The sequence below is a fragment of the Nyctibius grandis genome, chromosome 3 (assembly GCF_013368605.1).
Source record: "Nyctibius grandis isolate bNycGra1 chromosome 3, bNycGra1.pri, whole genome shotgun sequence".
Classification (NCBI taxonomy): Eukaryota; Metazoa; Chordata; class Aves; order Nyctibiiformes; family Nyctibiidae; genus Nyctibius; species Nyctibius grandis.
The window spans coordinates 84,542,911-84,558,611 of record NC_090660.1 but is presented as its reverse complement, the minus strand read 5'-3'; the positions used below and the strand labels follow the sequence as shown (position 1 = coordinate 84,558,611).

Sequence of the window (15,701 nt, the reverse complement as noted above, 5' to 3'; positions counted from 1 at the left end):
ATGGAGATTAACTGTGGACTATCGTGGCCTAAATGAAGTTACGCCACTGCTGAGTGCTGCTGTGCCAGACATGCTAGAACTTCAATACGAACTGGAGTCAAAGGCAGCCAAGTGGTATGCCACCATAGACATTGCTAATGCATTTTTCTCTATTCCTTTGGCACCAAAGTGTAGGCCACAGTTTGCTTTTACCTGGAGAGGTATCCAGTATACCTGGAATCGACTGCCCCAGGGGTGGAAACACAGTCCTACTATTTGCCACGGACTGATCCAGACTGCACTAGAAAAGGGTGGAGCTCCAGAACATTTGCAATACATTGATGACATCATTGTGTGGGGTGATACAGCAGCAGAAGTTTTTGACAAAGGGGAGAAAATCATCCAAATTCTTCTGCAAGCTGGTTTTGCCATAAAAAGAAGCAAGGTCAAGGGACCTGCCCGGGAGATCCAGTTTTTAGGGATTAAATGGCAAGATGGGCGTCGCCAGATCCCGATAGAGGTGATCAACAAAATAACAGCTATGTCCGCACCAACTAACAAAAAGGAAACACAAGCCTTCTTAGGCGTTGTGGGTTTCTGGAGAATGCATATTCCAGATTACAGCCAGATTGTACGCCCTCTTTATCAAGTGACCAGAAAGAAGAATGATTTTCAGTGGGGCCCTGAACAACGACAGGCTTTTGAACAGATTAAACAAGAGATTGTGCATGCAGTAGCCCTTGGACCAGTCCGTACGGGACAAGATGTTAAAAATGTGCTCTACACTCAGCTGGGGACAATGGTCCTACTGGAGCCTCTGGCAGAAAGTGCCAGGGGAGACTCGAGGTCGACCCCTAGGATTTTGGAGTCGAGGATACAAGGGCTCCGAGGCCAATTACACTCCAACTGAAAAAGAGATACTGGCAGCGTATGAAGGAGTTAAAGCTGCTTCAGAGGTAATTGGTACTGAAGCACAACTTCTCCTAGCACCTCGATTACCAGTACTAGGCTGGATGTTCAAGGGTAAGGTTCCCACTACCCATCATGCAACTGATGCGACGTGGAGTAAATGGATTGCATTAATTACACAGAGGGCTCGAATAGGAAACCCTAATCGCCCAGGAATCTTAGAAGTGATCATGGACTGGCCAGAAGGCAAAGACTTCGGAATGCCACCAGAAAAGGAGGTGACACGTGCTGAAGAAGCCCCACCATATAATGAATTACCAGAGGATGAGAAGCAGTATGCCCTGTTCACCGATGGATCCTGCCGTCTTGTAGGAAAGCATCGGAAGTGGAAAGCTGCTGTATGGAGTCCCATACGACGAGTCACAGAAGCCACAGAAGGACAAGGTGAATCAAGTCAATTTGCAGAGGTAAAAGCCATCCAGCTGGCTTTAGACATTGCTGAACGAGAAAAGTGGCCAAGACTGTATCTCTATACTGACTCATGGATGGTAGCAAATGCCTTGTGGGGGTGGTTAAAGCAGTGGAAGCGAAGCAACTGGCAGCGCAAATGGAAACCTATTTGGGCTGCTGAACTGTGGCAAGATATTGCTGCTCAGCTAGAGAAACTAGTTGTGAAGGTACGTCATGTAGATGCTCACGTACCTAAAAGTCGGGCAACTGAGGAACATCGAAACAACCAACAAGCGGATCAAGCTGCTAAAGTGTTCCAAATAGATTTGGACTGGGAACACAAAGGTGAACTATTTTTAGCTCGGTGGGCTCATGACACTTCAGGTCATCAAGGAAGAGATGCAACATACAGATGGGCTCGTGACCGAGGGGTGGACTTAACCATGGACTCTATTGCACAGGTTATCCATGATTGTGAAACATGCGCCGCAATTAAGCAAGCCAAACGGTTAAAACCTTTGTGGTATGGGGGGCGGTGGTTGAAATATAAATATGGGGAGGCCTGGCAAATTGACTATATCACACTCCCTCAAACCCGCCAGGGTAAACGTTATGTGCTTACCATGGTGGAGGCGACCACCGGATGGTTGGAAACATATGCTGTGCCCCATGCCACTGCCCGGAACACTATTCTGGGCCTCGAAAAGCAAATCTTGTGGCGACACGGCACGCCAGAGAGAATTGAGTCGGACAATGGGACTCATTTCAAAAACAGTCTCATAGACAACTGGGCCAAAGAGCATGGCATCAAATGGGTATATCACATCCCCTATCATGCACCAGCCTCTGGGAAATTGAACGGTATAATGGGCTGTTAAAAACTACCCTGAAAGCAATGGGGGGTGGAACCTTTAAAAACTGGGATAAACATCTGGCACAAGCTACCTGGTTAGTTAACACCAGGGGATCTATCAATCGAGCTGGCCCTGCTCAGTCAGACCTTCTACATAGAGTAGAAGGAGATAAAGTCCCGGTGGTGCATGAAAGGAATCTATTGGGAAAAACTGTCTGGATTCTTCCTGTAACGGGCAAAGGTAAACCCATTCGTGGGATTGCTTTTGCTCAGGGACCTGGATGTACTTGGTGGGTGATGTTGCAAGATGGTGAAGTCCGATGTGTCCCTGAAGGTGATCTGATTCTGGGTGAGACTACTTAAGTCTGAACTGTATGTTGTTGCTGCATAAGTGTCTTTCAGGTTAAGACAGTGGTGATGAGACCGGAGCTAGCTTCATCAAGTGGCGTCCAGTAACCTCCTCGAGTCTGACATCTTTAACCTGCAACCCGTGGGCACGAACCATGACGAAAGAGAAACTGCTAGTCAGAGAGACTGCTGAGAGACTGCTAGCCAGATGGAAACCCACAATCCTGAACCAAATGAACTTGATGGACTTTTTGTATAGAGATGAATCATAAACTAGTGATATGTGTATATATATTTGAAAATGAAAAGGTAGTGGTGATCTGAGTATGACGTGAATGGTATGGAATAAGGGGTGTAATGTCCTGGTTTGGCCCAAACCAGGCCAATTAGTCTTAGAGAAACCAAGGTCACTGCTAAATTCCTCACTGCTTACGAGTGAAGAGCCAAAGGGGGGTCGCAGCTGCAGGGGGGAGCAGACAGGGCAGGTGACCCAAGATTGACCAACGAGGTATTCCATCCCATACATGTCATTCTCACTTTCCTATTTATCACTAACCCACTGCCTCCTGGAGGTGGGGCCCAGGAGGGAGGGGCCCTCCTGTCTCCCACTGATTGGTACCAGCTTTGCCAGTTTCCAGTTAAAAGCCTGCAGGTGTGATGGCAGTGGGAGCTATTGCATTTTGCCCTCTGCCTGTGCTGGGGGGAGGTACTGCATTTTCCCCTCTGCCTGTGCTGGGGGGAGCAACTCTGCCTGAGGAGGATTTCCAAGCTCTTGATCTTGGTTTTGTACATATTTGTATATATTTGGTTATTTCTATTATTATTGTTATTATATTCTTTTTCATTATTATAGTTTATTAAAACTGTTTTAACTTTCCAACCCATAAGTCTCTCTCCCTTTTCCCTTTCCCTTTCCCTTGGAGGGGGGGGAGAGGGTTAACAGAGAGCATCTGCCACCTGGTTAATAGCTGGCCCAGCTTTAAACCGTGACAGACCCTTATATGAAAAGGGTTCATATAAGACTTTATTTGCTATTGCAGTGATGTATCAAAACGAAGACTTTTAAGAGATGAGTCCTAGAATCTCTGGTAGTTGATACATTGTCTGTATGGATTAATCTTCTTACTGTACTTCCCCTTTGGAAATTATATGATGAACACCATGAAAGAAATGTAAAAATAACTTGGATTTCATATGTCTACATTGCTGAATTATTCTAAGCAAAGTTCCCAGCTAGAGAACTTCAACATTTGTGTTACACATAGTATTGGAATTTGCCCTTTTAGGATTAAACATGGTTTGTGTTAAATACATTAAAATGGACAATCATTTTCTGGAAATATTCTTATGTTGGAATAACTACCGATTTATTTAATTTATTTTAGAAGCTATATTTTTCAGTATAATCTCAGTCTCTCCAGAAGGTTGTTCTGGAATCCAGAAATCTGTCTTGTTTTAATACAGAATGTATGCTTTGAAAAATCTTTCTTCTTGACAATGAATCTTGAGGTGTAGGATGCTATTTCACAAGTAATTCAATAGCTGAATCCCCTGGAAAAGGTCTCCCATCATAAGTAATCACCCCTAGTTAATGTGTGTGAAACTAGCACAATGGCTCAATTTTTCGTTTGTAATCGACGGCTGAAACTTAAATCTGTGCACTGAAAAAGCAAAAAAATGTAAAGTAATAAGGTTTAAAACATGAGTCAAACCCTTTTAGATCAAACAATTAATCAATTTACCACCAATACAAAATTCCAATCTGTTTTTATCCATTTCCTCATATCACATATTACAGCATAAGACCATCCTTTTGCTCTTTACTTACACCCCAAAGTGGGACTTTGACCCATTACTAAGATTCCTCAATATAAAACACTAAAAAATATTAGACTGTATCTTTTGGATTAACTTTTCCTACATCAAAATATCAGAGTTGCTAGACATATTCTCTTTGAAAGCTTCTTGATTCATTTGCTGTTTTCATTAGTCATAGTAAATAACAGAGGCTCTAATCCTTCCATGAGCTGTGCTTGAGACAGTTAATGTGCTTTAGAGAGAATGCTGCAGGATTCCTTAAGAGAAAATTCATCAGCTTTGTAAGTGGTATTCTTAGCATAGCAACAGGTTAACTGTTGTCAAGTTTTTGGTAGTGGCAGTGTAAGTGTGCCTTTGTGAGTTTGTTTTGATTTAGTGCCACGTGACACTCTGGTTGTGAAATACTGTACATTCTCAAGGGGCACAGGATGAGTAGTTTATGAACTTGCTGACTAAAACACCTCAAAAAAGTAATTCACAAAGGAGGGAGCTTTCAGAGAGGGGTTCTGCAGGGACTGATAATTAGTCCAGTGAATCCAATATTTTTTTAATCACCTGAAAATCAACACTCATCGTAAAATTACTGATGAGTAAATAACTATGAAGAAAGGGCATCATACAAAGCAATTTGAATGACATGACAATTGTATCATATAGGGTAAGGCTATGCCTACAAATCAGAGGACTTTTTCTCTCTGACAGCGAGATCAGTACAGCAGTACTTTGTAGTTCTGACAGAGTCAGTTTTAAAAGAGCACTGCAAAATTGGAGTGAGTTCAATAAAAATCACAGAAAATATTTAATAGATTGGAGAAAATGTCTTATAATAGAGATTTAAAGAGTTCAAACCTTTAATTTCAAAGAGACAACAAAAAGGTAATGACTTTGCAGTACAGAAATGTCTTTTAAATGTCGCTTTTTAGGGGGAAAAGATGTTCTTCAAGCTCATGTATGTGAAAGAGAAAGGCAGAACAAGAACCAATGTTACAAGCCAGACAAAAAAGAGAATAGGAACAAGTATGTAGTGACTGGTTAAATCATCTTTGGAACAAAAGATCAAGGGAAGTAGTGGATTCTTTACAGTATGCTATCTTTTAATCTGTCTTGATATCTCTTTGGAACGTACATACTATCTAAAAAGAAATAATGCTTTGGTTGGACTAGCATTATTGTACTCAATACAAGAATATTTTTGAGTGGAAGTCAAAATAAATAACTTCTTTATAGCTTCTACAGGAACTTATGGACAAAATATTATATATGTGAAGTCAAACCTATAAAATTAGACTTGAGGGATTTATTTCCATTTATATAAACTTACAATACCATATAGTCAAGCACATTTAATGTACAAAACAAATCAATCATTCCAGGTTTATTCATGAAAATATTTTTGTTCTCCATTAACATGCCATGCTGTGTAAACTTACATAAATCTTACATATATGCTAGAACTATGTAATTTCTGAGATTTGCGCTGGACATTCAGTCAAGCACAGGTCAAACGAACAAAGAGTATCTGATTGCAGCAGTTTCAGAACAGACACAAACCTAACAGAGTTTTTGCTGGCCGTATGAATAGGGTGAAAATGATGGAGGAAATTGGAGAGGTCTGAAGTTGATTATGCCATTCTTTTCTTTAATTCAATAACAAAAATAAATAAAGAAGGTTTTTTTTAAAGATGTTTCCCCTATAATTTACTACTAACTGTGACTCTGAACTCAACTGTAATTCTGATGTTTTTTTGTCTTTATGTGTGTCATTTGAAAAAGTAGTGTAGACTGAAATTCCTGTGTAAATATATATTTCTGAATTAGCACATAATTGTCTTTTATAAAATTATTTCTCTGAAGAATTCTACAGTTTTATGCAAGATTTATAGAAGTAATCAGATCATAAAAGGATCTGTTAGCCTGTATTGAAATAAAAAGACTTACTTTCTGATAAGGAATTATCCAGTTACAAATGAAACAAGAACTGTTTTTAAGGCTTTGTGAATACTGGTTGGTGGTCACGGTATGGAGCTCTGCTATTGTTAATGGACTCACTAAGAAGTTAAAACTTCATTTAACTGGAAACATTTTTCTTTTGATCAGAAATGATGTGCCGTTCTTTAGCTGTGATGGATTCTAATTGTGTTCCAGGAGGTAAACAGTCAGTGGTAGATTAATCTGGTTATCCCACTGTTAAGAATTTTTCATTTTAAAATACTTTTAATCCTCTAAAGATAGATTTTTTGTACTGCTGAGAGTAACCTGGCTAACATATAATGAGTTCTAGCATAAAGGGCTACACAGATTGACACAATAATTTCGCACCAGCTTGTTTAAAAATACTCTTCTTTAAGGACATAATGCCAGACTAGCACATTTTATTAAAAGCACAGTGCTTTTAATAATTAGGGGAAAGTGGATGTAAGCAGTGTCACTTACCAGTCTGCCAAATTTAATCTATTATTTAACCTTTCTCTGTTTCTTTCAGCATAAAGAACGTCACTCCAAAAGTAGGTGATGCTGAAACTCGTAAAGCCATTCGCCGTGCCTTCGATGTGTGGCAGAATGTAACTCCTCTAACATTTGAAGAAGTTCCTTATATTGAATTAGAAAATGGCAAAAGGGATGTGGATATTACAATCATTTTTGCATCAGGTTTTCATGGAGACAGTTCTCCCTTTGATGGGGAGGGAGGATTTTTGGCTCATGCATATTTCCCTGGGCCAGGAATTGGGGGAGACACTCATTTTGACTCAGATGAGCCATGGACTTTGGGAAATCCCAATCATGATGGTAAGAGAAGATTTCAGTTTAATCCAAGTAAATAAATGGCATGAATTTTCAGCTCATAGAAATATTTCCATGCTTCCCAGTCCATAAAGTCACATAGTTTTCTTTCCTAAGTTCACATTAGTTTAAAAATATCTTAAGTTGATTGGTCTATTAGAATCTGAGACAGGAAAGTTTCTATCTATCTGAATGTAAGTTACAGTATGAAAAGGTGTTTCTCTTGAAAAACATTGAATTGTTAAGAACCTTTGTGTTCTTTCAAACATTGTACTGTTGAATGTTTACATAAACTACTTTCATTTTGAAATCGTTTGCTTTATAGGTCTTATTTAAGTTTAGGGAAAGTGTGGAATGTTCTTTAACACTGATATAAGAGAGATTAAGAACAACTGAGACTACCCACCAATACAGTGGATACCAATGTACATAAAACCTAGCCTTCTCTAGTTTTTCTTTATGGCGATGCAGTGGCAGCATTTAAAGTCAACTCTTAAAGATGACATTTCAAGAACAGAGTTAGTATTTCCCTATAAATTTTAGGTGTCTTTTGAAATTGTTAGTTCAAACAATAATTCCAGTTTACTTCAGTTGTACATTCCCTGTAGTCAAATAAGTGACTGCATAGTGCAGTTGACATACTAAAATTTACCAAACCAAGATTAAAGATACTCTTCACAGAACTATAATCTGGCCCTTGCCGAGCTCCAAGTTCATGTGACTAAATTACTGCCATTATCTAGGAAACCTAATTTAAAGCTAGGTTTTGTCTCTCTGCAGAACAGTATCAAAGAGTTTTTGTGTAGACGTATTCTGTTTGATGCTTTGATGCTTTGACAGGTTTTGGTTCTGAGCAGCCTCAGTTTTCCTGGTAGATCTCTCTAAGCCAATTACATAGAGTTTGAAGGAGTCTCTTCTGGAAAAAATAATGCACAAAAGAGGAGGCACAGATGGACAGAGAATGTTTCTGGCTTACAAAAGACTATGAAGATGACAAATAAGAAGTGCAGAACTGTTGTATTTCAATGTTACACTGAATTTGTGAACAATGAGAGGCTTTATCTAATTCCTTTCCTTTCCCTTTCTCACCTGAGATCTTCCAAGTAAAATTCAGAGCTTTTTATGTAGCAGTATTTGTAGCCTGGACTTTGCAAGAAAGCTTTAAGTTAATATTTCAGGAGTATAAATACAGTATTGTGACTGTTCTAATAGTGCAATATTTCTGCTGTGCCAGGGTCAGTGAAGAAAGAGCAGTGTACTGTACTGTGAAAGCCCTTAGTAGTAGGATGAGTTCAAGAAGTTTATTTCTTGTGGACAAAGCCCTAGATTCTTACTTGAGAAAAATCTGTGGTATTTCACTGCTCATATTTGCTCTCTTCACAAGTTTAGCTCAAAGAAAACAGTGAGCATCTTCTGTTTGTGCAGTTCAGGTATGTAGTCAGTCACAGCATTGTGAGGCTAAATTAAGGTGCTTTTTATGGGCCTCCGTGGGAGACCAACACTGCACATAATGTTCTGTGGTTTTGGAGCTATTACTTCAAACGCTAAGGAAGATCTACAGGCACGTATATGTTGAAGTCAAGGTGCCAATTTAAAATGTGATAACTCTTTTGGAGCAGTTCTGAATATGGATACTTTTAGTCTGTATGAAAGTGTGCTAACTTCTGGCTATCTCCTTCTCCTTTAACTTAAACGATTTTCAGAGTGCAAAAGGGAACTCATGTCTTTATATTCCTCTTTGTGGTAGAGTTTTGTAGAGCAGTTTTCAAAAGCTATTTCTTGTATTACTGAATTTTAAGATATTTTGAAGGGAAAAAAATCAAGTGAAATTAAAATGATACTATCACTAAAAAAAATGCCTTTATGTATCTTAGAACATGGAACTTCTATAATAAAAAAGTTCTGCTGTCTGTATCATGAAGGTTTCATAGGTATCACTGGAAATTTGTTCTGCAAATTTAATAACTTATGTACTTTTGTGTGCTCATATATACTTTTTTGAGGGAGATATATTCCTGTTAGAATGGGATAGTCAAGGTAGAAAACCCAGGATATTTTATGACTGGAAACTTTGTGCAAAATACATGACAATTAAAATAAATATCTTAGCAATGCAAGTTTTCTGAAGAATTTTGGCAACACCTAGTCTCATTGTTGAGATGGTATGAACCGTGGATCTTAGGTCATAGCTATTGTCCAGAGAAAAGCCTTATGCATTGTAACTCTAGAAATAACAGCGTATGTGCAGTTGATCTGTATATACAGAGTACCTATTTGTCTGATTGGTGACTTCCAGTTATCAGGTAAGCCAAGTTCTGCTGGTGATCTTACTGCATGAGCTTATGTCTCGGAATCCTGAAGGAACGTCCAGATTTTTTTTTGTGACTGGAAAAAATTACCGTGTGGAAAAAGAAGGCAGGCATGTAATTTGGGATTGACAGGAAGAAAAGACTTACAGCTCTCTTAGGCTCCCTATCATCTTGAGCTCAGTCTCAGAGCACTGAAAAGCAGAAGGTTGAAAAATATATTTATGGTCTTATCTATGAGTCATTTTTCCCAGGTGAGTGTCATTTTTTTCCAGGTTCATTGCTCCAATTGTCATCTTCATGTAGTGTTATTAGAAATCCAATAGAAGAGGAAAAAGATTTGGTGATTTATTTTTATTTTTAAATTAACTCTCGCCCCTAAGGGCAGATTTTCTCTGATTCATATTCTGTTATTCCAGAGTGATTTGAAAACATGGACCAACTGGGTTATTTAGCAGCAAAAATGCAAATATAAGATCCTCTTGAAAAGTATAGACTCATTTTCCACCATGTACTGTTCTTCTAATGAAAACAGTTTACATACTCTCTACCTCAGGACAGGCAACTTCTTGAAATGCTTTCATAAACTGTTGTCCTTTTTAAAATAATTTTCATTCCAAATAAGGAATCATATACAAATTCAGTATTCTGAGTATAGTTAATTCCTAAGGTAATTTATCCTGACTAATTAATTGCAGTGTCTTCATACTTTTAAGTCTGTGGTTTTATTTTTTTTTCTTTAACATGTTTGCTTGATTTACTTGTGTTTTGCTTGGTTTTAATAAAGTTCTAGACTGAAAGGACAGTTCCAATAGAAATACGTCATCTCCACAGTGCAGTGCTGCTTTCATTTGTTCTTACTTCAGTGGTATGTTTTTGTGGATCACAGATCTATCTTATCAGTCATGTTCTGGGGAAGAGATCTGTGCTTTGACTCCTCCCTCATTCTGAAGAATGAATAAGGCTCTTGTAGGAGTAAAGACTAATGGGCCCATCGCTCAGGAAAAAACCTGTCATACAATTTAACACTTGCGGGCTCTCTAAAATGATTTATTTCTTTGCTTTCATAATACCCTGTAAACAGAGTACAGCTGGTACCTTAACTCCAGCTGAGCTGTAGAGGTCTTTTCTCCGAGTTTCCTTCCATACTGCTGCAGGCAATACCAGAATTATTGACCAGAAAGAAGGACGAGAAACTTGCCATCACCGGGAAACAATGGAAACAAGAACAGAATTTCTTTTGCTAGGGAAGGAGGGATATACTGGAGGATAAAAGGTACTTGGGTTTTTGACAAGGTAGGGAAATGGTAGCCTTCCAATACTTTGGACAAAGCGTTTGTATGCATTGGACTGTAGCTTTCCTCCAGTCAGCTTTCATGTTCTACTTGTTCTTTTAGGACTTCTACTTTTCAAGTTGTTCTGTGGGAGCAGGCCTTTACACCTATAGTAGACCCCATTTCCTTTATGGTCTGCCTATCCAGGCTTCGATGTGAGATGAGAACCTTAGGTTTGTAAATTATTTGGGACAGGATGGTTTCTTCATGCATCTTATGAAGTACCTTGTGCTTCTAGGCAGTCTCAGTTAAAACTCATATTTTTCTGGTAACACTTGGCAACTATGGTAGAAGAAGAGGATGGAGGAAACAAACATTAAAGGTGAAACACTGTTCAGGAATATCAAATCAGAAAGGATAGGAATATCACAGGAAAACATTTCACAATATCTACACTTAAAGATGTAAAAAGAAAAAAGAATAAACAGGAGATGAAAATCAAGTTACATAAGTAGCTAACTGAAAAATCATCACTTATTAAGAAAAACTTTAAATCCTTATTTTCTTTTGAACTTAAGTGCTGGAAAGAAAAAGAATTGAAGAAAAAAAAAGGAAAAGGAAGAAATCTTAATATACCAGCCTGGAGGCTAGGGAGAGATTTCATTGTTCCCATGACTCCGATCTATTTAGGTGATATATATCACCTAATTTTTTGAATGAAAAATTTATGGACAATGAATAATGTACTTAAATCCAGAAAAGGACAATGACTTCTTGCTAAGAGTGGCAATATTTTGCATATATTATATTGTCAAAATCCTCAACAAAAATCTTTTTCAAAGTATTTTTTTCAGTTGCAATATTTCAAATCACTGTGATGAAATTCAAAGTCACTGCCAGGGTGTGGAGGAGGGATAGGGACTGTCTCTGTAGTAAATTTTCTAGTTGCTAGCAGAAAAATCCTATCCTATGACCTGTCTTCCTGTACCAAAACTGAAAGTAATGTTCTTATTAGCCTTAACAAGGCTCTCCCACATATTATCTTCATCTGTCCATTATTAAATCTGCAGCATTGAAATAGAGGTTGAAGTGTCAGATTATAGGAGAACAAGTGGTGTGCTAGATTTCTGGAAGATCTACTTCATTATGGAGTTGTTAAGCCTCAGAGCCTGTACTCTCCTCCTCCCCTATCCTCCCAAGTTCCTGCAGCATGATGGGCCATACACATTCAGAAGGTCGTATAGATAAGATGCTTTCCCTATCATAAGACTGGCAATTATTTGTTCCTACTTATATTCTCCATATTTTGTTCTAACTTTGAGCAACGGTCTTTTGAAAGCTGTTAATAATGTCTGCTGAGCATAGATGTTTGCTATTGGAAAAAACTGAAGGTGTATTTCTACAATGACACAATTAGGAATAGGACTTACCTTGCAACGTTGCCTTGTTAATAGCATATAGTAATAAAACCATATAAAATTTCAGTAGGCCAGTTTTCCTATGTGTCCTTCAGAAAACGCAAATTAGAAAGAAAACAAAATGTATATTATATACAGTACTCACTAGATTTTATTTCATTGCTTCATTCCTGTGACTGAAGTTTGCCTATGATCCCATAACAGAACTTTGAGAAAGAGAGGAGGCAACATGTGATCTAAGAGCTGCTAAATGCAACAGTGGGGCTGCTTCTGAAGTGATGAAGTAGATATATATCCCTTATTATAGGATTATTAGCTTCAATATTTTTGAGGGGAATTGTTATTTGCTTGTTCGTTTTTTTTGCTTGTTTGGCTTGGGTTTTTTGAGGAATCCCTTGTAAAGCCTTGGAGAGGACAAGAACTATTTTCAGTTTAATTTGTAGTTTTCTCAGTAATTTAAAAGCAGACAGTTTCAAAAGCTGAGATTCATTTGAATCTCAGAGCCTTCACCATTTCTGAAGTAAGACCCAAGAGAGGGACAGAGTCTGAAAACAGTCTTCTGAACAGTGACTTCAGAGAAAGCTGTCTCTTCTTTAGAAATCTGTGTATCTTGACTAGTTCTGTTGGCAGACCCCAAGGGCCATTTCATGGATCAAGTTTGTGTAACATGCTGATATTTCCTGGAAACCCCACCCCATCAAAGCCAGGTTCCTCAACCAGTGACTATGGTCAGAAGTTTCATTTTGGCAGATGATGGCAGGGAAAGAAAGAAAGGTCTGTGATGAGTTTTGCAGTTAATAGTCACTGCTACCTGCGTGTTAAATGAAACACAGACTATTCCTATCAGTTGGGAATAATGACTGAGATGTATCTGTTCTTCTTCCTCACTATTGCCTTACATATTTTTCACAAATCTCTTTTCCCTGGATTTATTGCATGATTATAAACATAATTCCTGTGAAATATAGGAAAGCTCTCAGATAGAATCCTAAAATTATGGCAGAGAGAGTAGAAAGGGAGACATTCAGAGAAAGGGCCACCATGGATGAAGATATATACACTATGTTCTAATAGAGAGCAAAGTCCATTACTAACATATCATCATACATTTTATGGTTTCTTAACTTATATATTTCCTTTCTTCACCTGAGAGTGTATGAAAACATTTTTGCTATCTGTCAGAAGGTAAACATCTCTAACTTAAGGCATAAACTCTTGCCTCTATTTCAAAAATTGCATTGGTTTATCAAAACTGATTTCACGTTTGTCTGGCTACATGCACTTAATTTAGTTTAAACCTTGTTTAAAGCAGTTATTTTTTCTGGGAGATTACTAAATGCATCTAAGCCTATTTAAGGGGATGTTAAACCAGTTTGAATGGAGAGTGTACTACTTTTAACTAGATTAATTTAAGATTGACCTACTTACCCAAGCACAGCTTTTTAAAACAGAGCAAGATTTAGAAGTAGCTCTTGGTGAAAACAAGGATTTCTTGGGAGCTTAGATTTCAAGCACATTAGACATGATGCTTAATGTACCAATTACTGGCTAAAACCTGACTGTAGAACTGTGTCTTCCAGTAACAGAAAATACTTGGCAAAAACTAAGTTTAAGCTCTCCTTAGATAAACACAGTAGATTAGTAATTGTAGTTTGATACTCTTATCTTCGTATTCATATCTTCAAGAGAAATAGAAATCAAAGTAAAATGCATGATTTTTTACCTCTGTAGCAAATTTACCAAGGCAGCTCCTGTACCATACTGAAATTCTGCAGAAACCTGTTCCCAGAATCACAGAATCACAGAATGGTTAGGGTTGGAAGGGACCTCTGGAGATCATCTAGTCCAACCCCCGCCCCTGCCAAAGCAGGTTCCCCTAGAGTTCTTCCATCAAAGACTATACAATAAAAAATAGCAAGTGAATCTCCATTACAGAAGTAATAGATGTTTTTAGTGTACAGTTACATTTAAATGTAAGGAGAATATTACCACAGAGTGCTTACATTCATGTGAAATATTTGTAACTTGTATATACACAAAGCTGTGTTTTCAGGAAAACAACACCAAAACTTAAAGAACTCAGTAATTTTTTTTGTAAACTCTCCAGTATTCAAAAAATTATTCAAGTTTTACAAGCAATAAAAAGAAAAAAACTCAGACCTGTCACTTTGTACCATGCTGTTTGTAGATTGCCAAGTAAAAGCTTCTTGGACCTGGTGCAAATACAGCATCTAGTGTAACGCACTTGGACTCTAGTTAGTGCATAGATTCTACTGTGGGCACTGTGTTGGCAGCCAAGAAAAATTTATGAAAATCCTGATCTCTGAACTGCATAGATCAACTTGTAGTAAATTTCTTTTGGCTGCCAGTGTGGTTGACACAGTGCAGGAGATATATGCTTCTGGAAATATGAACCAGTGGAGTTGTGAAAACCTAGTCTCCTAAGGGAGCTCTGTGTCTCAAACAGTGCTCATGTCATATGCTGTGGTTAGATATAAAGAAAGCTGAGCATTTCAGGTTAAAGGAAGCTCTATATTACAATATTACCATGACTTTAATTCCATAAAGCATAGTGCTCTTACTTAAATGATTATATATGTTTTTAATAAGTTCTTATCACTATCAGATTTGATCTGTAACCAAGCTGTGTGACTTTGCAGTTTTAGCATGGTGGTTTTCCAGTTCTATACTAGGATAAATATGTAAAAGATTAATATCTTCTTTGAATTTGTATTGTGTTATGCTTGTGTATATACTTTTAAACACAGAATTGCCAACATGGGTTCAAATCAAAGGTTATCCTGGAAAATATCCTATCTGCAGTTATGGCTATTAACAGATACCTAGGGAAGAGAATAGCAGGGCAAACATATGGCAACAAAACCCCAGCATATACCCTTTTAGCTTCCAGCAATCTGTGGCTCATTGAATTTCTGAGCCACAGACCATATTTTTGTGTTTAACAGCCTTTGAGGGATTTCCTTTCATGAATTGGTGTAATCTCTTTTTGAACTCATGTAAGCATTTGATATCCATGACATCCTGTGGCAATGTGTTCTATAGTTTAAGCAGATGTGAAAAAGTACCTCTTTCTGAATTTTGAACCTGCCGTTGATAAATTCACTTTAGGTAGACTGGTGCTTATATTGTGAAGAATTAATTTTCTGATCATTTTATATATGCCATTCATAATTTTATGAACCTCTGTCATATCTTGTTTCCAGGATAAAGAGACCTAGCTTGTTGAGTTACATCTTTTTTTATATGTAGTTGTACTGTTAAGGAAGCATAGCTTCTATTTTAAACTGAATCTATCTGAGTGCAAAATGAGAGAATTAGCAGTATTATAAAAGATGGCAAAAAACAATTATTACATTTATAACATTTTACAATGATGAAGATGCCAGGATAATATTTAAAAGAACTTTGCAAGTTGCAGAAAAATGGAGTAATAGTTGATTCTTTTCATTTCACCATTCCCTCTGAAATCCAATTTAATTTGAGTCAACTAACACAGATACTTTCTATTGCTAAACCTCAAAGCTTACAGTATTTAAAAAGCGAA

At 37.7% G+C, this 15,701-nt stretch overlaps 1 protein-coding gene across 1 annotated transcript in view; it reads left to right on the top strand.

Annotated features, from left to right (window-relative positions):
• Nucleotides 1-15,701, top strand: part of MMP16 (matrix metallopeptidase 16) — a 204,158-nt gene that overhangs the window by 117,643 nt on the left and 70,814 nt on the right. Inside the window, exon 4 of the mRNA XM_068396545.1 lies at nucleotides 6,840-7,144. Coding sequence (XP_068252646.1) covers nucleotides 6,840-7,144 — 305 coding nt within the window. The remainder of the gene's footprint in view (nucleotides 1-6,839; nucleotides 7,145-15,701) is intronic.